Source organism: Octopus sinensis, linkage group LG1 (genome assembly GCF_006345805.1).
Source record: "Octopus sinensis linkage group LG1, ASM634580v1, whole genome shotgun sequence".
In the NCBI taxonomy this organism is placed as follows: Eukaryota; Metazoa; Mollusca; class Cephalopoda; order Octopoda; family Octopodidae; genus Octopus; species Octopus sinensis.
Window position 1 is genome coordinate 205229852 of NC_042997.1, and position 25886 is coordinate 205255737.

The 25886-nt window shown below is 36.0% G+C and overlaps 2 protein-coding genes across 4 annotated transcripts in view; both read left to right on the forward strand.

The window, feature by feature from the left end:
* The window catches only part of LOC115209402, a 215593-nt gene that overhangs the window by 180612 nt on the left and 9095 nt on the right, over nt 1-25886 (forward strand). The window lies entirely within an intron of this gene.
* On the forward strand, nt 12646-22703 carry LOC115209425. 3 transcript variants are annotated; one of them, XM_029777842.2, is made up of 3 exons: nt 13524-13624; nt 13774-13912; nt 20301-22703. In XM_029777842.2, the coding sequence occupies exon 3, from the start codon at nt 20311-20313 to the stop codon at nt 22510-22512; it is 2202 nt and encodes a 733-aa protein (XP_029633702.1). In that variant the 5' UTR covers nt 13524-13624; nt 13774-13912; nt 20301-20310; the 3' UTR covers nt 22513-22703. The 3 variants fall into 3 exon arrangements, with proteins under 3 accessions (XP_029633711.1, XP_029633730.1, XP_029633702.1); XM_029777851.2 differs by lacking the exons at nt 13524-13624; nt 13774-13912 and adding an exon at nt 12646-12992; XM_029777870.2 differs by lacking the exon at nt 13774-13912 and having other exon boundaries at nt 13506-13624.

Consider the following 25886-nt stretch of genomic DNA (forward strand, 5'->3'; position numbering starts at 1 on the left):
CTCCTGGGGCTAAATTACTGCAACATTCGTCCTAAACCAGGACTGCCATGTTATGTTGGCAAATAATATTTATTCCAAAGTACTGTTACTGAATATCTCTCGTTGTGAGATTTACAAATAGTAATTTTCTATTCCCAGGTTAAAATAATTCATTTTCATAGTTTGTTATCACACTTATCCATTCGACTGTTATTATTTATTTATTTTTGCCTTCCTTTTCAATCATCGGTCACATGACTTTGTCACGTTCATCACAGAACACACGATGCGTACAGTATCTGCCTGTTCTGCTCCATTCCTCATTTCTATAGGAAAGTCTCGCAACGATCTCACTGCAGTCTTTTCAAGAATCTGCATTTTTTATTCCTAGAAGCTGGATAAAACAGTATTATTTATTCTTTTCTACTCAAGGCCAGAAATTTTGGGGGAGGGGACCAGTCGATTAGATCAACCCCATTACGCAACTGGTACCCCGAAACGATGTAAGGCAAAGTCGACCTCGGCGGAATTTGAACTCAGAACGTAAAGACAGACGAAATACCGCAAAGCACTCTTTTGTGCTCTAGGCACAAGGCCCGACATTTTGAAGGAGGGGGCCACTCGATTAGATGGCCCCCAGTACGCAACTGGTACTTAATTTATCGACCCCAAAACTATGGAAGGCAAAGTCGACCACGGCAGAATTTGAACTCAGAACGTAAAGACAGACGAAATACCGCAAAGCACTCTTTTGTGCTCTAGGCACAAGGCCCGACATTTTGAAGGAGGGGGCCACTCGATTAGATGGCCCCCAGTACGCAACTGGTACTTAATTTATCGACCCCAAAACTATGGAAGGCAAAGTCGACCACGGCAGAATTTGAACTCAGAACGTAAAGACAGACGAAATACCGCTAAGCATTCTTTTCTACTCTATGTCAGCAAAGTAATGGAGCGCATTGTCAGCAATAAACTAATTGCATTCCTTCAAGATAATGACTTGCTCCCTGACACCCAGCATAGCTTTCGCTCGTTAAGCACTATGACTGGGGGTTGAAACAATTAATGAATTGCTCAAACGTGATATATCTCTACTTTTCAAAGGCCTTTGTTAAAGCTGATCATGGGATATGTCACCATCTACGGAGACTCGGCATAAGTGGCAAAATCGGAAGTGCTTGCATGACTTCCTAAAAATCAGAAGCCAGACGGTAGCATCCAACGGAGCCCTCTCCAAGGAGACAGTAATAGACAGTGAAGTGCCTCATAGAACTGTATTGCGGCCGCTGCTGCTCATGGTGACTCTTTCAGATAGGCCATCAGTTACACAGACAGCCACATATACTAGCTATGCCGACGATACAGAAGTAGTACAAGTAGTCAATATCAAGGTAGGAAACACAAGAGTAAATAAAAGAGACAGAGACAAGCAGAAACAAGGCAAATGCCCCTTCTATTTGAATACTATGCAATATTCTTTTAGAAAAATTTTTCTTTTAATTTTTCTAAAATTTAATTGTTTTTCATACTTACAGTTGAAAAAGTCGCAATGACTGAAACCGGTACTGAAATGTTTTTATAAAATTATTTTAGTAGTTTCTACCTTGACTTTTTTCATATATATATTAACTCGTGTGTTCCTTTTCAACCTTCTACATATACATATATATATATATATAATATATATATATATATTATATATATATATATATATATATATAATTAATATAGGATAAAATATTTTTCGGGAAAAACATTTTATCAATGGCCAGCATATCAAAAAATGCCTTTAAAGGTAAAATATATAATTTACAAGATAAGGGCAGAAGAAAAATTCTAATACCAGATATACCGAAACAAAAAATTGTCGATAACCATAACATAAATATATGTTCTATATTTTTGTTTTACAGGTAACGAAATATGGCTGTCATGCAGACGATGGTAACAGGAGCCTGTTCTCTTATTCTTTCAATCATTCTTCTTATCACACTGACATCATTGAACATCGATGCGAAGGAAATCAGAAATAATTGTGATATTAAAATTTCTTCCAATGTCAGTGAGATTTTATCTCGTTCAGTAAAATCAGGCAAAAAAGTTTTCAATTTTGAAGTCCAGTTATCCGATAAAAAGCTTGATGACCTTCTGAAACCCATACGAATGGATTATTTCGCAAACGCAAGACATTTTACCTAGATTCCAGATGTACCTAATGGTTTCATAGTACATAAAAAGTTTTTCTATACTTTTAAAATTCACAATTTTAATTTGTTAGATGTCTACATTGCTAATCCAAGGATTGATGTCGAGATAAATTGTGGAAAACAAAATATTCAGAGAAACGATTTAATATATTTAATTTTTGAGGAATTGAAAAATATCTTATTTATACCCAAATTGCAAACGGTAGAATCTGGTTTCATGTGTTTTTATATAAATCTGTCTTATGATTTGAAGAGGAAAAGCCCTTGCGTATTTGAACTTTACAGAAGAATAGGTATAAATCGAAATATACTGAAGAACTATTGCTGTGTGAGAAATAAGAATGAAAGTCGTGTTTATCACACCAAATCCATTTGTCCAGGAAAAATCATTGAAAATACTATGTTTTACAATTATGCAACTATCATCGGAGCAGTTTTGTGGGTATTTTCCCCATTGTTTATAAGTTTTGTATCAAAAGCGAAAGTACCTTCACATTCCCGTCAACTCAATCTGCCACTGTTTGCTCACGATGAATTCTTATTTACAATTAAAAACACATTGCCACACGAATCCGAGTGGTTAAATGGAAAACATAATATTTACACATTCTCTCATTTTCTGTCTTGGGTATTTTGTTTCCACAATTACTCTTTCCTTGCCTCAAGACTAAGAAGATTCCTTTGTATTCTATTTTCACTTTCAGTACTCTTTCTGGATCTTTTGATGCATTACTTCTTTTTATATGAAACAATAGAAATTCTTTACCAAGATGGCATACCATTGGGCTATCGCGCCCTAATATTAGGAATAACAGAAAGTTATGATAATACAGATGGCTTCTTGGGGGGTCCGTTTTTGTGGTTCACGGTCTACATATTTTTTAGCTTTATTCTCTTCGTTCTTCCCAGTCGAACAAGTGAGACTGTCGCTTATAATACATTACATCAAAGATCCACTTTCACGTTTCTCATTCAAAATAAGAGATTATTAGAGAAGTATGGCAGTTTAAATGTTTCTACTCTACATGATTATGATCTACTCTATGCAGTAATGGAAGCTAATATTTCTACTGCTTTAAACCCAAATTTCTGGTATTTAATAATTTATACTTGGATTAATCGTATAAAGAAAATTTGGTTATATTACTACAGGAGAAATATTTTCTGGCGATTCCTTACACTTTGGCTCTTTATTTCCATTACAATTTTATTTGCTGTATTTTCTGTCTGCGAATTATTTCTGTGCCTCGTTTATTATGGAATCCCAATTGTTTATCTGATTTTAACTTTACCATTAAGTTATTTCAGAGTTTATATTTACTCCCTGTATTTGAATCCTAACTATATTTTCAAGATTATTGCTTTCATTTTAACATTCATATCGTTTCTATGTTTTATAATATGGGGAATTTATTCAATCTATATATTTCTTACAAGTTTTGAAACCATCTGCACGTATATATTTTCATCAGCTATTGCAGTACTTGCTAAGCCTGATACTGTTGGTGATATATGGTTTGTTTCCATGTTTCTTCTCTATGGTATTGCAATCATAAAAGCTATTCAGAAACGGTATGAGTTTATTCTGCTTGAATCCATAAAGCTCGCCAAAAGTCTTCGTCCAAATTTAGTTCAGTCAAAATATGGGGAAGAATTCATAGATGCCAGTTTGTTCAAGACAATTGTTAACCGTCATTTTCCATTGAGATTCGAGATTGGTAAATCCATTGTAAAACTGTTTCTAATCGTATCTTTTTTCTTTGCTTGCAACAATATAATAAGTCGAGAAGACTTGAACTTATCAGCGTTCACAAGGATTACTTTGATATTGATGACGTCTATGATACCTAAATTTTTGTCTATAATAAATACAGATCGTAGGTTAACAATAACCATGTTAGATGAAATAGTCGAAACAATAAATGTATTTGAAGAATGAAATTTATAACAGATCTATTTATGAAATTGTTAATACTTTTTGAAAAATAAACTATTCCGGTATTCTCCAAATTATTTACCTGTCTTTCATAAAATGGCGTCACCTGTATATTAGTAATAATATGTGAGGGCGCGTGGCTTAGTGGTTAGGGCATTCGGCTCATGATCGTAAGGTTGTGAGTTCGATTCCCGGCGACGCGTTGTGTCCTTGAGCAAGACACTTTATTTCACGTTGCTCCAGTCCACTCAGCTGGCAAAAATGAGTTGTATTTGTATTTCAAAGGGTCAGCCTTGTCACTCTCTGTGTCACGCTGATTATCCCCGAGAACTACGTTAAGGGTACACGTGTCTGTGGAATGCTCAGCCATTTGCACGTTAATTTCACGAGCAAGCTGTTCCGTTGATCGTATCAGCTGGGACCCTCGTCGTCGTAACCGGCGGAGTCTAAGAGAGAGAGTAATAATATATACAAGATATATACAAGATATATATATATACAAGATAACAAACATATATACAAGATAACAAACTACAGACACACAAATGCACGTAGACATACCGTTGCTCACATATACACAGTCACATGGCATATGCATACAGAATCACGCACAGACACACAAACTCGCGGAAATGCGAGACAAACTGAAGCCTTGAATATATGGTTATATGATATAATGTGTTATGCTAAAGAGAAAAGAGGAAAGAAAATGGAAAGAAGGAAATATTCGGCATTTGGGTATATAAACCACCTGTAGTGACGTCATGTTCCAGTGTGCATACACGCAACGTCATTCTTCAGTGTGCGTGTGCGGACAGTCCTTCTTCAGTGTGCGTATGCGGGGTAGGAACCTTCTGGAACCTTCTGGAAAGGCATAAGGAAGTTCCCTCATGCACATGCGCTAGAGACTGAAGAAGAAATTCTATAGCGTTCCTTAATAGCGTCGGGGACTTGAGACACGGCGATAGAAGCGAAAGGACGTATTTTCATACGTGTGATCAGCCTATTCTCCTGTCCCAGACGCTTAGGATTTAACCTGTTCTATTAATGCTGAATTGTTGTAAGAAGCTTGCAAACGTTAGAATTCAGCCTTGCTGTGTTGAACTAGGTGGATACCAGTATACCATCGTGTTTCATTGTTGAATAAGAGAATAAAGAATTGTATATATTTCTAAACTTGCGTTTCGTTCCTGACTTGTAGTTTCTAGAAACAAAAAGAAAGGAAATTGTGTTGCACCCAAGTTGCACCCCAAAAGTGTAAAGAAGCAACCAGTTCCCTTTACACACCTTACTATAATGGAATTCAAGGTCTTACTGCTAGATAAAAGGCTTTTGTTGATAGGAATTACGGTTTATACTTTATAGGATACTAGCAGTATCGCCCGGCGTTGCTCGGGTTTGTAAGGGAAATAACTATATAAGCATTTTTAGAGATGTAAAGTATAATAGCCATCTCAATATGGCTAACCACAAAGGATGGGTGTTACTGTAGCTTTTTACGTTCTGAGATTTAATAATAAATTTTTAGAGAGTTACTTCCCTTATATATGCCAAAAATGCATTAAAAATGGGAAAAATTGGTGGTAAATTTTTTTTAAATCGTAGACTCATCGTAGACGCACGCTAATACCCAGAAGGGCTCGATATGAAGAACGACTATAAGATACCCGGTTTTGGTTAAACTGCACCGCAAAATGTGGGAGTAGTTAGGAATCTAAATCGTAGGAGACAGACAGCACACAACCTCACTTTTATATATAAAGATATAATCGGAGCAGTTCGTGCACGCGTTTGATAAGTTATCAGAGAAGCGAATGTATTTATCGTAAAAAAAAAGATCTACTATTTAAAATTATAAATTTAATTTAAAATTATAAATTTAATTCATAACATGGATATGAAAAAATTTGGGTAAAGAAATAGCATAGGATAGAGAAAAGAAAAATTTTAAACTAATAATAATTAATAATATCGATAGATATATGTTCGGATATAATATTTAGTTAAATCTTTCTACTTGAATTCCGAGCAGTGATATAATGAATAATGGAAGGTGGCTGTATACGAGGTTCAGGTTAGTGGTAATTGTAGAATAGGGGAAATAAGGTTTTCAGCGATGATGGTAAAATAATAACCATAGGCGCAGGAGTGGCTGTGTGGTAAGTAGCTTGCTAACCAGCCACATGGTCCCAGGTTCAGTCCCACTGCGTGGCATCTTGGGCAAGTGTCTTCTACTATAGCCCCGAGCCGACCAATGCCTTGTGAGTAGATTTGGTAGACGGAAACTGAAAGAAGCCTGTCGTATATATGTATATATATATATATATGTGTGTGTAGGTGTTTGTGTGTATGCGTTTGTCTCCCTAGCATTGCTTGACAACCGATGCTGGTGTATTTACGTCCCCGTCACTTAGCGGTTCGGCAAAAGAGACCGATAGAATAAGTACTGGGCTTACAAAGAATAAGTCCCGGGGTCGATTTGCTCGACTAAAGGCGGTGCTCCAGCATGGTCGCAGTCAAATGACTGAAACAAGTAAAAGAGTAAAGAGTATAGTACAAAGAGAGGAATAGGGGAGGGGGTACATGATGGGTTAAAATATGTTGAACTATATTGAATAAGTATGCGTGTTAGTTGTGTGAAGAAATTCAAAGCGCAACGTTTAGATGTCTGATGAAATCAGAACGTTTCAAAGAATCTCTGAATGTAAATAGTTAAAGCTTTCTTTTATCGATTCAGTATGTACTATGAATTATGTTGCAAGATCTGTATTGGTTCATTTAAGCATAACCGGCACGGAGTGTGGTTTTTTCTGGTATGGCACTCCGGAACCGATCATAGACTAATTATATGGTATACTGTTTTTCTTAAGGTTCGCTATGTGATGAGCTAGAGAGAAGACTTATAGTGTTTCGGAAAGTTAAAAGGGGAAATATGTATCGACGTTTAAACGCGACAGCAGTGCCGATGTATATTTTGATAGAGATTCCTTCTTTATTAAGGACAGTGCATTTACAAAGAACATTAAATCTGCGGAAGTTGTCGTGTAATGGATAATTATTGTGTATTTTACAAGTGCTTCTTTATGGATTCATTTCCACGATGTTTATAGTTAGTATTATTAATACGATATCTACCTGGGATTAAAGCATTCTTTCCTAATGTTTCATGCAAAGTACTGACCTTGTTACATATACTATTATTATGAGTAGAAATAATAGTAGTAGAATGTGTGCGTCCTTGCACATTCCTTATTTCCTCTCCTTGTTTCTTTCTGCGTTCCTTTCTGTAGAAGAGCGTACGCTCAAAACGTTAAAGACTTTTTCGCTTCCCGAGCGTTAAATTAATACATCTGTTTGTTGTCTACACCACTTGTCTTTTGCTTTTTTGTGAATTCTCCCTATATATATGTGTGTGTATATATATACATATATATGCATGTGTGTGTGTGAATATATATATATATATATGCATGTGTGTGTGTGAATATATATATATATATATGTATGTATGTGTGTGTGTGAGTATATATATATATATAGTAAAATCTCTCTCTCTCTCTCTCTACACACACACAAATACACACATATATATAAAGTAGTCTACAAGGTTGTAGTCACCTCAGGTCTACAAATTAACGAGACTCAACTGAAAAAGTATATTGGTCTCTGCAAAAGCGACTTTCAGAAAAGATATGTTAACCATCAATCTGCTTTCGGAAACGTAGACAAGAAGAAAGCTATTAAGTTTGCTTGCCATTTATGGTACCTGAATGCCAAAAATATCCTAAATACCATCATGTGGATCATCGTAGAACGAGCCACGCTTTACCTTAATGGGTCAAGTATGCGCAAGGCTTTGTATAGCCCAAATAATTTATATCTATTTATATTTATGAAATACACAGACTGAATTCTAGATCAGAAATTTTCACTAAGTGTAAGTATTTGGATATGTTTCTATTATCCTATTGGAGAACACCGCCCTCTCCAAAGTTGAACCTTTCCTGTCGATTTAACCACGCAACCAATATTAATCATTCTAACGGATCAAAGGACCCAACTTCTATTTAACTTCAGTGCTTTTTTCTCGTTTACTATTTTTCTTTTAATTATTTCTCTTTCTTTCTCGCTATTTCTTCTCAGAAAGCATCCATACTGTATTTTGCGTCTGAAAGATTGTGTGATAGTACCCGGTATATTATAGAAGCTCATCCAACCACTGTACTATTAGAAGTAAGAAATGTAGAGTAGCTCACATTCAAATCATTTAAGTTATATATATTTATATATATAGTTGTTTACATACATGCATACAAACAGACTCTATATACATTTATATTATATATCTCACTTGGCTCGTATTCCGCTCGCTAACCTATCTCGAGACTGATGCCCAGCACCATACTACATGGAGCCGGCTTTTTTAGTTACGTATCGCACTTTATTGTGTCTCCTTTGTTTTTCATAACAATGTAACTCCCCAACCGGATGAATCGTTCTGATACCAGTCCTTTAACGCATACATTCACACACAGACACACGCATGCACACGCACACATATATATGTGAATGTATATATATATTACGGAGATGTACTTGCTTAGAAAGTGACCTCATCTGAGATCGTGTGAGGATACAAAAACAATTGCAGCGTAGAAGGTATTTATAAGCCATCCAAAACACAAAAGCTGCGAGATTCACTTCAAAATTTTAATTTAAGTTGCCAAAATATTTTCGCTGCTTTGTATATATATATATATATATATATATATCTTTCTCTTTTCTCTTTTACTCGTTTCAGTCATTTGACTGCGGCCATGCTGGAGCACCGCCTTTAATCGAGCAACTCGACCCCGGGACTTATTCTTTTGTAAGCCCAGTACTTATTCTATCGGTCTCTTTTGCCGAACCGCTAAGTAACGGGGACATAAACACACCAGCATCGGTTGTCAAGCAATGCTGGGGGGACAAACACAGACACACAAACACACACACGCATATATATATATATTTTCACGCATATATATATATATTTTCAATATATATATATATATATACATATATACGACGGGCTTCTTTCAGTTTCCATCTACCAAATCCACTCACAAGGCATTGGTCGGCCCGAGGCTATAGTAGAAGACACTTGCCCAAGGTGCCACGCAGTGGGACTGAACCCGGAACCATTTGGTTGGTAAACAAGCTACTTACCACACAGCCAATCCTGCGCCTATATATATATTTAATAATATATTATAATTATTAATATAAGAAAATTAATATCCAAACTCATCATAAAGATATACCCGTGTGAAAATACTTTTTGTATTAAAGATATATATAAATAAATATATTCTTGAGTTAGCCAGCTGAAATGTTAGAATAGCCTGGCGATCTACTGTTATAGATAAGGAGTGCGTCATCTCTATACAATCCTCCCATCAAATATTTATAAAGATAAAAATATAAAAGAAATGCTTTGACCAGTTTATGATTTCATAGCTTCATTACCGGATAATATAATGAATTTTATACAACAGTACTATGGATTGCTACAGAGGAATTACCAAGACAAAGTGTTATGGATTGCTACAGAGGAATTACCAAGAGGACATATGAATTTCAAGATTCTCATACTAAAGTATATACAAATTTCACGTTTCTAAACTAACTGTATGAACTATATTTGGAATGCAAGATAATATGACGGATTTTACGTATGAATATTATGGATTATTGCAGAAGAATAACCAAGGAAATAAATATGGATTTAAAGACTCTCATCAAAAGTAGTAATTTTTAATTTTTATTTTATCGCTCGTATTAAATATCTAAATATTTTAATAGTATTAATATTTTGATACAATTGAGCACTCAATATAAATTTAGTACATAATATTCTTATTGAATATATTTACCTAAAGATTTATATATATATATATATATATATATATATATATATATATATACACATATATATAAGGGTAATGACCTACTTCGGTTATGAATGACCATGGGAGTGCACTTAGAAAGTTCCTCTCCGAGACAACGTTGTTTATGGAAGACCAATAATCGCCCATGCATACCAGCCTCCCCTATCCAAGACACCGATGTTACCCAAGGCAAAGGGGCCGGTACAGCTTGACATGAATGACGTCGCAACTGATTTCTACCGTTGAGCGAACTGGAGCAACGTGAAATAAAGTGTCTTGTTCAATAACACAACTCACAGCTTCATGGTTGTAAGCCCGATTCTCTAACCACTGAGCCATGTGCCTTCCCATTAAATATGGAGAGAGAGAAAGAGAGAAACAAAGTATTTATTTTTAAAATATAAAAATTTAACAAGCATAAGGTGTGTTATGAGCATTTATAGGATATAATCCTATATAAACTCAACTGACAATTAAGAATGGAGAAGAGAAAATGTTAAAAGTTTTATCAAAATACTTAAGCCATACATACGATCGTTTCATATGATAACATCAACATTTAAGAAATATGGAAAAATTAAATTAATTATATAATTATAATTAAATTAAATTAATTTTATCACGTATTACCATCCTCCTCAGTGCACACAAAAATGGAGAAAAACGCCAGGAAAGGTAGTAAAAGAAAAATATTACAGAACATATTGAGCCTTTGTTACATAACTCAGTCGGATATTTATAAATTGATTGTGAAAGATGAAATATAAGAACATGCTTAGGTAGTGTTGAGTCCAGACTCAACACTACCTAAGCATGTTCTTATATTTCATCTTTCATCTGTGTGTGCGTGTGTGTGTGTGTGACTGTGTGTCTATGTGTATGCATGTATGTTTATATGTACATGTATGTGTTGCGTTCTCGAGCAAAACACTTCATCTCACGTTGACTTGCGGTCACTTCGACACTTAACACATGGCACACAATGGCAATGTCGATTTGATGGAGAGAGTGAGCAACTCTACAGCATACACATTTGATCATTCTGAACAAATCATATTTGCAGCTCGTTCGGAAAAAGATGAATGCTGATACGTGTCGCCTCCGACAGAAGAGACCGTCATATATATATGTATATACATACATACATACATACATACATACATACATACATACATACATACATACATACATACATATACATATACATATACATATACTAACTGGTGTACCGGGTAATTTTCGGGGGTAAAGATGTTCTATTGAAACGCCTTATTACTCTGATATAAGAAAGCAATTTCGTTATAACTGCCACAGAAGGTTTATTTTCCGTTGCATAAAAGTGCAAAAATCTGTCAGCTGGAGGAGGGAGAGATTGTTGGAGGTTGGCGAGAAAGATTGTCGGGGGTTGGTGAGAGGCAAAGACATTATTCTTCTTAGCGAAGGCATCTGAGAAATGTATAACTGCTGTCAATTACCAAAAAAAATATTGTTTTACCGTGAGAAAAGCACTGTTGAAGTGTTAAGTGAAATTTGGCAATCGAGAATCGAATCTACGCTATGCCTGTATGAAGCCACTACAAATACGTTGTGAAATAAACAAAATTAGCTACTCTCATTGAAAAAGTGTAACTGAAAAATACAGAATTACCGGAGTAATGGGCATTCAAGTATGTATGTATAGAAATGTATGAATGAAGTCTTTAATGCTTTAGATTCAATTTAAGGAAGTGCAATAATAATGTTTAGCAGTCCAAAACTGTGAGTAGTGAAATGGCGAATTAGGTCGGCTGATCGTGAGAAACAAATATCGATCGCTTTGCTGAAATTTGTAGGCGGTATGGGTATTTACCATGGGTTGTTTAAATATGATATTAGTAATATGTAGTAAATAGAAGGATCCATTGAATGGGCCCTATTATCGATTTTTTTTCCAACAATCTAAGTATGTCACGGGGTTTCCAGACATGAGTTTTACTCGTGTCAAATAAAGTATAACAGTGATATTGCCTGCAAAAATTACAAATAGGACACACACAAAAAAACATTCAAAGCAATCGAACAATGAAATGGGATATTTCCCTTGAGCGTTTAAAAAAATATTGTACAGGTGCTATGGGTTAGTTCCCTTGGGAGTTTAAAAAATAGTTATATGAGGTAGATATAAAGGTCACTTCCAGGGGCCGTACTATCGACTTTTTCAACAATCTAAGTATGTCACAAGGTTTCCACACACGAGTCAAGTTTCATCGACATCATTAAAGCGATGTAGGAGGAGTTAGCTAACAACGCCACAGACAAACACACATCAATTTTCCACATATGTAGTATATATATATATATATATATATAAATATCCCATAGCTGCCCTCTCGTTACACAAGACAAGTTCTCTGAAGTAGTCATCTCATATTTTTTGGGCTTATGTTGTTGAGAAAGACGGAACTTAACAGAGTTACTAGACTAGCACTTCAAATAACTAAGTGCAGAAAACCTCCAAAACTATAATTATAGTTCATACACATCCTTGTTTAGATGAAAAAATATTAAAAACTTTCTTATTCCTCTTTACACCAGAGAGAGGAGAGAGGTTGCAGTATAATTTCAAAGTCTCTGTGAGTTTTACTGTGAGCAATACTTGATATTAATCGAGTGTGAGGCGTCGAGCTGGCGGAATTGTTTGCACGTCTGGTGAAATGTTTTGCGGCGTTTCATCTGTCTGTACGTCAGGAGTTCAAATTTGCCTTTCATCATTTCAAGGTCGATCAGTCAAGCACTGTGGTCGTTACAAACGAGTGACAGCCTCGCCCGAAGTTGCTGGCCTTGTGCCAAATTTTGAAACCGATATAATAATTACAATCACTTTTATTACTGCTTCGCTGGTTTAGGATGTTTACCCAGACCGAACGTAAACAGTCTGACGACTTCCCTGTCAATTAAGCGGTAAGTTTTAATTTATGCATAAATTATGGCTGACAACTTTTCTATTTCTGCCTGTCTCTCTCTCTCTCTCACTCTTTCATTCTCTCTTTACGCACTCTGTCTATACATAAATATGTGTGTATATATATATATAATATATATATATATATATATATATATATATTATATATATATATATATATATATATATATATGTATATTTATGTATATATATATATATATATATGTATATATATACATATGTATATGTCTATATCTATCTATCTAGCTTGCTAGTTAGCTATATATATATATATATATATATATAATGAGGATACTACATGAGTACCTGCATCGCTGAAAATAGAAGTCAAAAATACTTCTGTGCTACGGCACTTTAGTAGTAGGTATCTGCCAGACCCTCAATGAGGAGAAACAGGCACTTTTGTGTGCTAATTTCGGAACCCTGGTGTCAGATTGACCAGAATTACTCGTGCTGATGTAGCAGAGCTAAGACCATTATATTGTTCACAGGATTTTTTTCCTGCCATTGCGTATATTAGATTTGTGACTGTTCCGTGGCCGAGAAGTATTTTTGACCTCTATTTTTAGCGATGCACTTATTTATGTACCACCCTCGTGTATATATACATGTAAGTACAAGTTTTATATTGTATGTATATATTCTATTAGTTTGCCTGTACAGCTGATATTCGCTTACTACTACTGATGGCATTTTAGTAGTACAATCGCTCTTATATTTACTTATAGATAGTTTCACGTATTTCTTTTGTTAAAATAGTTTTTCAGGCATGGTGGGGAAAATTTTAGTATTAGTTCGTCGACTGATTGTGACTGAGGCGAAACAGGCACCATTTTGGTACTAATTTGAAAACCATGGCATCAGATTGACCAGCTTTACTTGTGCTCACCTAGCAGAGGTAAGACGATTTTACTGTTCACTGGAATGTTTTCCTACCATGCCTGTATTAGATTTGTGACAGATCCGTGGCAGAAAAATATTTTTGACTTCTGTTTTTAGCGATGCAGCTACTCATGTAGTACCCTCGTTTATACACGCACGCACACACACACACACACACACACACCACACACACACACACACACACACACAAGAGTTATGGAGTAAACCCTGTGTTTTTATTCGGACACCCGTCAAACCTGGTCGCCTACCGTGAAATATAAAAACAACTTCTTCAGCTTATCTTACTTCGATACGAGAAAAATCCACAAACTTCCGTCTCAATAAAGCGCTATCTCTAAAAGATTTTTTTTGTAATATTGACTACGGATTGCTTGAAGATAACTTTATTCTTAGACCTCGGTCACTGGATCTTAGATTTATATATATCTGGCGGTGGGGGCGCAATGGCTCAGTGGTTAGGAGAGCGGACTCGCGGTCATGGGATCGCGGTTTTGATAGCCAGACCCGGCGCTGTTAGTGTTTATTGAGAAAAAACACCTACAAAGTCTTCGATGCTCCGGTAGGGGCTGGTACCGCACCTTGCTGTAAGCTTTCACCGCTACTTTCTCTCACACTTTCTTCCTGTTTCTCTTGTACCTATATTTCAAAGGGGCAGACTTGTCACACTCTGTGTCTCGCTGAATCTCCCTGAGAACTACGTTAAGGGTAGAAGTTTCTGTGGAGTACTCAACCACTTGCACGTTAGTTTCACAAGCAGGCTGTTCCGTTGATCGGATCAACTGGAACCCTTGTTGTCGTAACCGACGGAGTGCCACGATATATATCTGTCAAGTTACCAGAGGTACTTGCTGCTTCGGGCAGTTACACTTGAGATAGTTCGATCTGGTTGTGCCCACCCCCACCCCAAAAGTCTGAGCTAAGAGTATTACAAGTTTTCAAATCTTATGCAACTACATATTTACGATAGCTGCTGCAGTTCTTGCTGAACCTGATAATGTCGGGGACGTATGGTTTGTTGCCATGTTTTTCGTGTATACCGTTGCAATTGTGAATGCCATCATAAAGCAGTATGACTCAATAATAGTTCAGTCTATAAAACTCACCAAAACCGTTTGTCCAAGATTTGTTCAGGTAAAATACGGAGAGGAATTCATAAATGCCAAGCTGTTCAAGACAATTGTTAACCATCATTTTCCATTGAGATACGAGATTGGTAAATCCATTATAAAACTGTTTCTAATCGTATCTTTTTTCTTTGCTTGCAACAATATAATAAGTCGAGAAGACTTGAACTTTTCAGCGTTCACAAAGATTACTTTGATATTGATGACGTCTATGATACCTAAATTTTTGTCTATAATAAATACAAATCGTAGGTTAACAATAACCATGTTAGATAAAATTATCGAAACAATTAATGTATATGCCGGAGACGTTAATCAAGTTATTTGATATTCTTTATGGATTTTTAACTGCATTGTATAATATACTACTACTACTACTACTACTACTACTACTACTACTACTACTACTACTACTACTACTACTACTACTACTACTACTACTAATAATAATAATAATAATAATAATAATAATAATAATAATAATAATATATGTGTGTGTGTGTGTGTGTGTGTGTGTAAATATATATATATAATATTCTTATATATACATAAATATATAAATATATATATAAATACAGTGTACATTTAAGCACATAAGATATGGCCATTATAGGACAGCTAACATGCTAAAAGGAGTAGTCAAAAATCCAAGGCATTGTCAGGGATAATTTCGAAGGGAATGAAAAATAAAAACATTTACCATCTAACTCCTGGACCGTGATTTCAAACTCTATTTAGCAAATAAAGTAATTTGCTAGGCGAAGTTCTCCTCAGCAGGAGCGCCAAGATAAGCATATTATTCCGAGGCAATACAGTACATGCCTCGTGCTTATATATAATTTTTCAAATCCACCGCGCAAGCGCAGTTATTTTGTCGGCAGCAAATAAATGTAATGCCAACTTGCAGCATTGTGGTGTTCTATCACCTACGCTGTTCACCTTGGTGATTAAATGAACGCAAGGCTAGCAAAAGCTAGCTCTGCCTGTCGACATCTTCATCACAACGTTTGAAAAGAGCTGGTCTGATCTTATAAACAAAAGTTGACGTATACATAGTCGTGGGGACATGGCAACATTATGCCTGTGAAATCTGGACAGTTTACCAGACATGCTAAAAAATGTAACCACTTTCACCTGACACACCTGCGAAAAGTTCTTAACATCAGAGGACAATAAAACTCCAAATAGAAGTGTTATCGACAGAGCTAATATTCCAAGCGTGTATGCTTTATGAGCGAATTCTAACTGCCGTAGAGTGAACATGTAGCGCACATGCCCGACTTCACTCTTTCCAGACAGATCTTCGCAAAAGTAACATTTGGTTCTTGATCACAATGTGGACCAAACAAAAGATATAAAAACACGCACAAGACAACCTTGGAAAAAGTATAACTTTGGGCAGTCAAGTTGGAAACAACTAGCAAAGAATGGTCTATTGTGTAAAAATCCAAAAAACCAAATAAGACGAGTCTATTGTCACTTCACCAAATTGAAGAAGACTTGCAACAGCATAAATATCGACAACGTTCATCAGTAGAATAAATTTGGTTGAAAGCCTTAATTCCTGGGTACGTCTGAATGCTCCGTGTCTCTATTTTCTTGAAAAGCAAGGGGAGAGAGAGAGAGAGAGAGAGAGAGAGAGAGAGAGAGCATAAAATACATATGGAAAATCCTGGACGGTTACGTGTTCCCAATTTTGACAGAGAGAGCTTTAATGCTTCCAAATATATCGCCTTAATTGCTTGTTAGAATCTCACGTGTGATAATATCAGAGTTGAACAAGCATCTGGGAAGACTTTGTGCACGTGTTGACCACCTTTTAATTAGCAAAGTTATGAGGTGTGGTGGCATAGGATGAACCTGGTCATTGTCTCTCTGGCGTAGCTAACAAGGGAAGAAGTGGAGCACATTTTCCAAAATTAGCACCTTTTAAAAAACGTATAATCAAGGAATTAAAAAATGTTAAATAGTAATTATTTATAGGTTGAGGTTTATGAAATTTATAATTAATTTTTTTTTTGTTTTCGTTAATGACATCTCTAATATTTATAGAAAAAATAAGTGTAATATTACGGAATTTATTATCAAGTCAACTGTAGAAAACTATTTGAAGAGGTAGATACTAAAAGATGATTAATACAAAATGTAAAATAGAAGTTTTGAAGATGAGAAGGAATTTACTTATTTACCCACTGCAATACGTATATAATCATCTATGGAGCAGTATAGAAAATTTATATTTATATTGAATGATCTCGAAAAGAATTGTTTATAATTGTAGAGAAAGCCAAATATAAAGTTAGATTTTTGTATAGTGTAGGGGAGATAACAATTATGGGAAAAGATGCAGTCATTTATTTTTTATAAAACTAAAAATTAAATTGATTGACATCATATGTAGATGGATATGTAAGCGCAAATTTCTAGGTGTTACATACGTATATACGTAAAATTTATGCGTATACATACCGGTGCAACCGTATCTACCTATACAAAATGATTAAGTACATAGAAAAATACACACACACATACACACACACGTACATATATATGTATATATAAATACACACACACACACACACACACCACACACACACATATATATATATATATAATATATATATATATATATATATATATATTATATATATATATATGTATATATATTTTCTCTCTAGTTTCAGCTCAGAGCTGCGGCCATGCTGATGCACCTTCGTTTTGCTACACTGTTATTACTAAGAGCCTCCTCTAATATGTGGCACTTGGTGAAGAATGGAGTTTGATACAGCTACCCTTATTTGCACCTCTTGCCGTGAGGTAGGTTCATCTGGGACTCTCGACCGGAAGAGGTCCAGCATTGATTTAAAAACCGCTACATCTACTTTGTGCAAGTTCTTCAGACTCTCTGGGAGAATATTGAAAAGCTGTGGGCCCTTGAAACCCAGGCTTTTGCAGAAGCTGGTCCTGAAGCGTGATGGCATTGCTGGGATCTTTGGCACTGTGCAGCGTCGTCCCGTTCTGGCATTGGTGTAGCTGTCAATGCCAAAATTTGGCACAATTCCTTCCAGGATCTTCCAGACATATATTACTGCATACCTCTCCCGTCTTCTCTCCAGGGATTAGAGTCTTAGCTGTTTCAACCTTTCCCAGTGACTGAGCTGTTGCAAAGAGACGATCTTCTTTGTGAATCTTCTCTGGATTGCTTCAAGGTCCGCTGTTAATCTCACACTGATGGGTGACCATAGCTGTGAGCAGTAATCCAGGCGACTGAGGACGAATGTCCGCCAGAGGACCATCATGGTTTCCTTATCTCTGGTTCTGAATGTTCTTAGGATCCATCCAGCCAATCGTCTGCACTTTGTCGCCATCCTAGTAATGTGCACTTGGAAAGAGGTATCATCACTCATGTCGATACCCAGGTCCCTCACTGATTTAAGCTCTGGGATTGAAATTCCCTGTGGACCGGTGTATCCTGTAAGTTTAATATTCAGTTTTGGATGCTGGTAGCGCAGGGCCTGGAATTTTTCAGCATTAAACTGCATATTATTATCCTCAGCTTATCTGTAAATTGAGTCCAACTCCTTCTGCAGGTGTGCAACATCGCTGGGGTTCTGTATTTTTTGCGAGACTTTCGTATCATCTGCATTGCTTGCAAGGGTGGCTATCCGGGCATTTGAGGGCATATCTGAGAGGGCCACTATAAAAAGCAGTGGCCCCAAGACAGTGACCTGTGGAACACCGCTCACTGTATGTGTGTTCATAGAGGTGGATCCATTAGCCACTACTGCCTGACTCCTATCTTTCAGGAAGTCATGTAACCACTCTCCAAGTTTTCCAGCTATGCCAAGGTCACGCAGTTTGTGGCATATCATACCATGATCCACCTTGTCAAAAGTTTGATTTGTTGAGTAACTTCCTCAACACCCAGTCATAATGTTGTAAGTGCTGGGTCAGGCAGCTTCTACCTGGTGGAAAACCATGCTGGGTATCACTCAGCAAGTTATTTTCTTCAAGGAATGCGATTAGTTTCCATCTGACTATCCGTTCTATGACTTAGCTGATGTGTGAAGTCAGAGAGATAGGCCTATAGTTTTTATCATCTGCTCTACTTCCCCCTTTATGTATTGGACATATTATTGCCTCCTTCGCTTGCTTGGCAGTTTTCCATTTGTAAGAAAGCCCTGGAAGAGAATCTGGAGGGGTTTTGCCAGGGCATGCTTACACGATTTGAGGAGGGTTGCTGGGAAAGCATCAGGACCAGCAGTTGAGTTTGTGTCCACTTCATCTATGGCTAGTAGTATATCTTCTTCGCTAATGTCAATGTATTCCATTGTAACTGCCTCGCTGGTTATAGGTGAGGTGGCAAAGAAGCCCATTGGCTCGTTCACGTGTCTGTGTTCCAACGCGGTGGTAAAGACACTTTTGAACTGGTCATTCAGTATCTCACTGATTTTAGTTGGACAGGCTATGAGGGAACCATCCTTTTGGAGGGGAGTTCCTATCTTGCAGTGTACTGAGGCTATTTCTTTTTTGCCGTCCTCCCCATGCCAACATTTGCCTTGCATGTAAAATTTGCAGGTTCTTGGTTGCCTTCCAGATTTCTTCTTTCCTGTTGGGTTTTAGATGGCATTGGATCCTCCATGGGGTTTTCTATTGTTTGGTTGGTGAGTTGGGGTTTCGGTTTTGGTTCTTTTGCCTTTTCCATTTTTTCCTTTCCTTCTTTATTTTTGTTTTCCGTCCTTCCTTTTCTTGTTTTAGAAACTTTTTTCTTCTGATTTTCTAATGGAGTGATGGCTCCGTTCCTTTCTGGGATCGCTGACATAGGTGGGCTCCCACTTACTGCTTTCTTGTCTCCCCTATCCTTTTCTATCTGGTCGTTCACCGGGGCGGGTGATCCATACTTTTGGGGAACCTCTGGATTACAGAGACTTCCGGGTTTTGTTTCCTTTTCTTTTTCGTCTTCTCCATCCTTATTAGCCTTGCCAAAATAGTTTTCTCTTATTTATTTCTCTCACAAAAAATCATTCGAGTTCAAATTAGGAAATATTACAACTAAAATAGGAACTTGCAAAGCACAAAATACAATATGACCTCTGCTCCGCTGGCCACAACATTTGTCTTTCTAGTAAATAAATAATAAAATAGATTTACATTCATTTTTAATTAAATACTCTTTATTTCAAATATTTACAAAATAACGAAACTAAAATGAATCTTCAATATTTTATGACTTCTATCTATCTTGTTTTTCTCTTACAGAAAACGAAATATGGCTGCCATGCAGATGACGATAACAACAAGCAGTTCACTTTTCCTTGTGATTACTTTTATTGTCGTTCTAATATCACTAAACATAGAAGCGAAGGAACTTGGAAATAACTGTGAAATTAAGATTTCTCCCAATGTCCATAAGATTTTATCTCGTTTAGTAAGATCAGACAAAAAGGTTTTCAATTTCGATGTCCATTTATCCGATAAAAGGCTTGATGACCTTCTGAAACCCGTACGAATGGATTATTTCGCAAACGCGAGACAATTTACCTGGATTCCAGAGGAACCAGATGGTTTAATAGCGTATAAGAATTTCTATTATGATTTTTCAATGCACTCTTTCAATGTATTAGGAGCTTACATTGCTACTCTGAGGGTTGATATCGATATAAATTGTGGGAAACAAAATATTCAGAGACATGATTTACTATATTTGATTTTCCAGGAATTGAAAATAATCGCAGTGATCGATACATTAAAAATAGGAGAATCTGGTTACATGTGTTTTCTAATAAATTTATCTCAGGACATGAAGAAGAACAGCCCTGAGTCATTAAAAGCTAACAGAAGAATCGGTTTAAATAGAGAGTTGGTGAAGAACTATTGCTGTAAACTCTATAAAAATGAAAGCTTTGTTTATCACCCAAAATCAATTTGTTCTGGAAATATCATGGAAAATAGTATGTTTCTCAATTATGCAAATATCGTCGGAACTGTTGTATGGGCATATTTTCCCTTAATTATTAGTGTTCTTTCACTAACGAAATCACCTTCATTTCCCCATCAAAACACATTGCCATACAGATTAGAATGGATTAACCAAAACCATAATACTTACAATTGCCCTCATTTTCTGTCTTGGTTATTTTGCTTTCATCATTCCACTTTCTTGGCCTCAAAATTAAGAAGATTCTTTTTTATTCTATCTTCTCTTTCAATAATTTTCCTGGATCTTTTGATGCATTACTTCTGTTTATATGAAACAATAGAGATATTTTTCCAAGATGGTATACCATTGGGACATCGCGCCTTAATATTAGGAATATCAGAAAGTTATGAGAATACAGATGGCTTTTTTGGCGGTCCCTTTGTATGGTTAATCTGTTACGTATGTTTCTATTTCATCCTCTTCGTTCTTCCCAGTCGAGCAAGTGAGACTATCGCTTATAATACATTACATCAAGGATCCACTTTCACGTTTCTCATTCAAAATATGAGTTTATTACAGAAGTATGGCAATTTAAATGTTTCTACACTACAGGATTATGATCTACTCTATGCAGTAATGAAAGCTAATATTTCTCTAGCTCTAAACCCAAATTTCTGGTATCTAATAATCCATACTTGGATTAATCGTATAAAGAAAATTTGGTTATATTACTACAGGAGAAATATTTTCTGGAAATTCATTACACTTTGGCTCTTTGTTTCCATTACAATTTTATTTGCTGTATTTTCTGTCTGCGAATTATTTCTGTGCCTCGTTTATTATGGAATCCCAATTATGTATCTGATTTTAACTTTACCTTTCAGCTATTTTAAATTTTATATCTTCTCACTCTGTAGGAACAAGAATCGTATTTTTAAGATTACTGCTGTATTTTTTACTTGTCTATTGCTTCCATTGTATTTTTTATGGACTCTCGTTACAATCTATATATTTCTTACAAGTTTTCACATCTTATGCTACTACATATTTACGATTGCGGTTGCAGTTCTTGCTGAACCTGATAATGTCGGGGACGTATGGTTTGTTGCCATGTTTTTCGTCTATAGTGTTGCAATTGTGAACGCCATCATAAAGCATTATGACTCAATAATAGTTCAGTCTATAAAACTCACCAAAGCTGTTTGTCCAAGTTTGATTCAGTCAAGCTATGGAGAGGAATTCATAAATGCCAAGCTGTTCAAGACAATTGTTAACCATCATTTTCCATTGAGATACGAGATTGGTAAATCCATTATAAAACTGTTTCTCATCGTATCTTTTTTCTTTGCTTGCAACAATATAATAAGTCGAGAAGACTTGGACTTATCAGCGTTCACAAGGATTACTTTGATATTGATGACGTCTATGATACCTACATTATTGTCTATAATAAACACAAACCGTAGATTAGCAGTAACCATGTTAGATAATATTATCGAAACAATTAATGTATATGCCGGAGACGTTATCAAGTTATTTGATATTCTTTAATAAAAGATGACGCCTGTTGACCTAGAAATACCTGTTACAACTATCCTGTATCCACCCCACCCCCACGCAAGCCATTTAAATGTATAATCTCAAAGAATATTTGATTGCTTAATCTTATCTTTCTGCCTGATTTAATTCAGATTTTTGTTTATTTCGTTTCGAATCAAATAAAGAATTCATTTGGATATCTACTTGAACATTGTTTGACTTTCTTCTCGAAACCCATTCCTCTGGACACTATGGCTTATTAATCTCTATCCATTTCCGCTTTTTTGTGCGCGTGTGTGTATCAATCAAAGCATACAGTAATATAGCTCCTTTGCAGCCGATCTTACTAATCGTATTCGATAACCAGGTATTAGACACCTGTGTGGTTAATTAGCACCACGTCCTTTGGTAAAATAGCTGATAGGGGATAAAATATAGCAACCGCTCTCTTATTGGAGGTGAAAATTTTCACGGCCACTCTGTGGATGCTGTGGGGACTAGACTACAGGATGCTTGTGAAATCTGGACAGTTTACCAGACATGCTAAAAAATGTAACCACTTTCACCTGACACACCTGCAAAAAGTTCTTAACATCAGAGGACAATAAAACTCCAAATAGAAGTGTTTTCGACAGAGCTAACATTCCAAGCGTGTATGCTTTATGAGCGAATTCTAACTGCGGTAGAGTGAACATGTAGCGCACATGCCCGACTTCACTCTTTCCAGACAGATCTTCGCAAAAGTAACATTTGGTTCTTGATCACAATGTGGACCAAACAAAAGATACAAAAACACGCACAAGACAACCTTGGAAAAAGTATAACTTAGGGCAGTCAAGTTTGATACAACTTGCTAAGAATGGTTTATTGTGTAAAAATCCAAATAACCAAATAAGACGAGTCTATTGGCACTTCACCAAATTGAAGAAGACTTGCAACAGCATAAATATCGACAACGTTCATCAGTAGAATAAATTTGGTTGAAAGCCTTAATTCCTGGGTACGTCTGAATGCTCCGTGTCTCTATTTTCTTGAATAGCAAAGGGAGAGAGAGTATAATATACATATGGAAAATCCTGGACGGTTATGCGTTCCCAATTTTGACAGAGAGAGTTTTAATGCTGACACAGTCAGCTTCCAAATATATCACCTTCAAAATCACAAGCAAAAACACCCCATTGTACCCGCCTGATTTTAAGAGGTCCCTAATTTTCAACTGCCTACCAAAAGAAGTCAGAAGTAAAAACGGAACCTCAAGTGAAACATTACAAAATAAAACAATAACATTGGATACACTCCGAATGATGATACCGGACCAGGCGACGACCATTCAAGGATACACTCAGGGAGGACCAGCTGCTACAAATCCAGTAATGGACCAACTTCCAGCCATAGAGTGAGAACAAAACTGAAAGAAAATAAATTAAGGTGGTGCTCCAGTATGGCAGAGGTCCTACGACTGAAACATTAAAAGAATAACAAGAGCGCTCAGAGCGCACAAACCTCCGCCAAGGCAACACCAACGTCCTCTCAACGATTAGCCAGAGATGAAATTTCAGATTGCAGGATTTATGAAATGATATGATGATATTATTGCTTTGCGATTTAAACCGAAACCAAAGGGATCAATGGTGGGAATTTTGTGATTGTAACAAAGCTGAAGAGAGGAAAGCAGCCAAAAGAGAACTGATTGTCGGATGGTAGAACCCAAAACTGCCTTTCTATGTAGGTAACTTATTGACTTTTACTATCAAACTTACAACGGGGAAGTAAACATACCAAGTTGAGTGCACTGGTAGAAGAAAAGAACTGATACTCAAAAATAATATCGATCAATTGGCGATAAACTGCTGACTAATTGCTTGTTAGAATCTCACGTGTAACATTTATACAAGCTGTGTGAACCATTAAGTGCCGGGTGACTGCGATAGTGTGATAATATCAGAGTTGAACAAGCATCTGGGAAGATTTTGTGCACGTGTTGACCATCTTTTAATTAGCAAAGTTATGAGGTGTGGTGGCATAGGAGGAACCTGGTCGTAGTTTTTCTGGTGTAGCTAACAGGTGAAGAAGTGGAGCACATTTTCCAAAATTAGCACCTTTTAAAAAACGTATAATCAAGGAATTAAAAAATGTTAAATAGTAATTATTTATAGGTTGAGGTTTATGAAATTTATAATTAATTTTTTTTTGTTTTCGTTAATGACATCTCTAATATTTATAGAAAAAATAAGTGTAATATCACGGAATTTATTATCAAGTCAACTGTAGAAAACTATTTGAAGAGGTAGATACTAAAAGATGATTAATAAAAAATGTAAAATAGAAGTTTTGAAGATGAGAAGGAATTTACTTATTTACCCACTGCAATACGTATATAATCATCTATGGAGCAGTATAGAAAATTTATATTTATATTGAATGATCTCGAAAAGAATTGTTTATAATTGTAGAGAAAGCCAAATATAAAGTTAGATTTTTGTATAGTGTAGGGGAGATAACAATTATGGGAAAAGATGCAGTCTTATATCTTTTATAAAACTAAAAATTAAATTGATTGACATCATATGTAGATGGATATGTAAGCGCAAATTTCTAGGTGTTACATACGTATATCCGTAAAATTTATGCGTATACATACCGGTGCAACCGTATCTACCTATACAAAATGATTTAGTACATAGAAAAGTACACACAAATAAAAACTTACCTATGCATACACACACGCATATACACACACACATATACATATAAATATATATGTAACGTCTAAAAATTGATTTGTAAACAATAATATGATATGTGAGAGTCAGCAGTTGTGACAATAAGAGTTTGTTATTAAAACGGCAAGTTGTAAAATGTGTAAGATGAACAATGCATCAAGTTTTAATGAAAAGTTTATTTACCGTTACGTTACAATACCTTGCCTCGACGGGCAGGTTCATAAATCCAAAAGCATGCGAAAGTTAGATTCGGAAGAATGTTGAGTTTGGGTTCTATTCATTGGTTAGTAGTAATTGTGGAGACAGATAGAATGATCTTTTAAGAGAACAGAATTCGAGCTAGTGAGAGTGAGAGAGTGTGGGACGTTGTCTGAAGTTGCTGGTAGGAATTTTTATTTCTCTCTCTCACCATTTATATTCTAGCAGTTCTTTCCTTACTAATTGAGTCGTCACGAAGTGCCTTGTTCAGTTGCCGACAAGTTACTAACGCCTCTTTGATTAGGGTGTGCTTGCTTGTATAAAGATCCAGAAGGATAGATATATCATTGGGAACAATAGATTTAGTTGGTGGTCTTGTTATCTCTATTCTAGCTTTTGGTGAAGTAGAAGAGGTTAGAAAGGGTCAAGTGGTGAAGGGATTATTTCAGCCTAGCTAAAGGCATC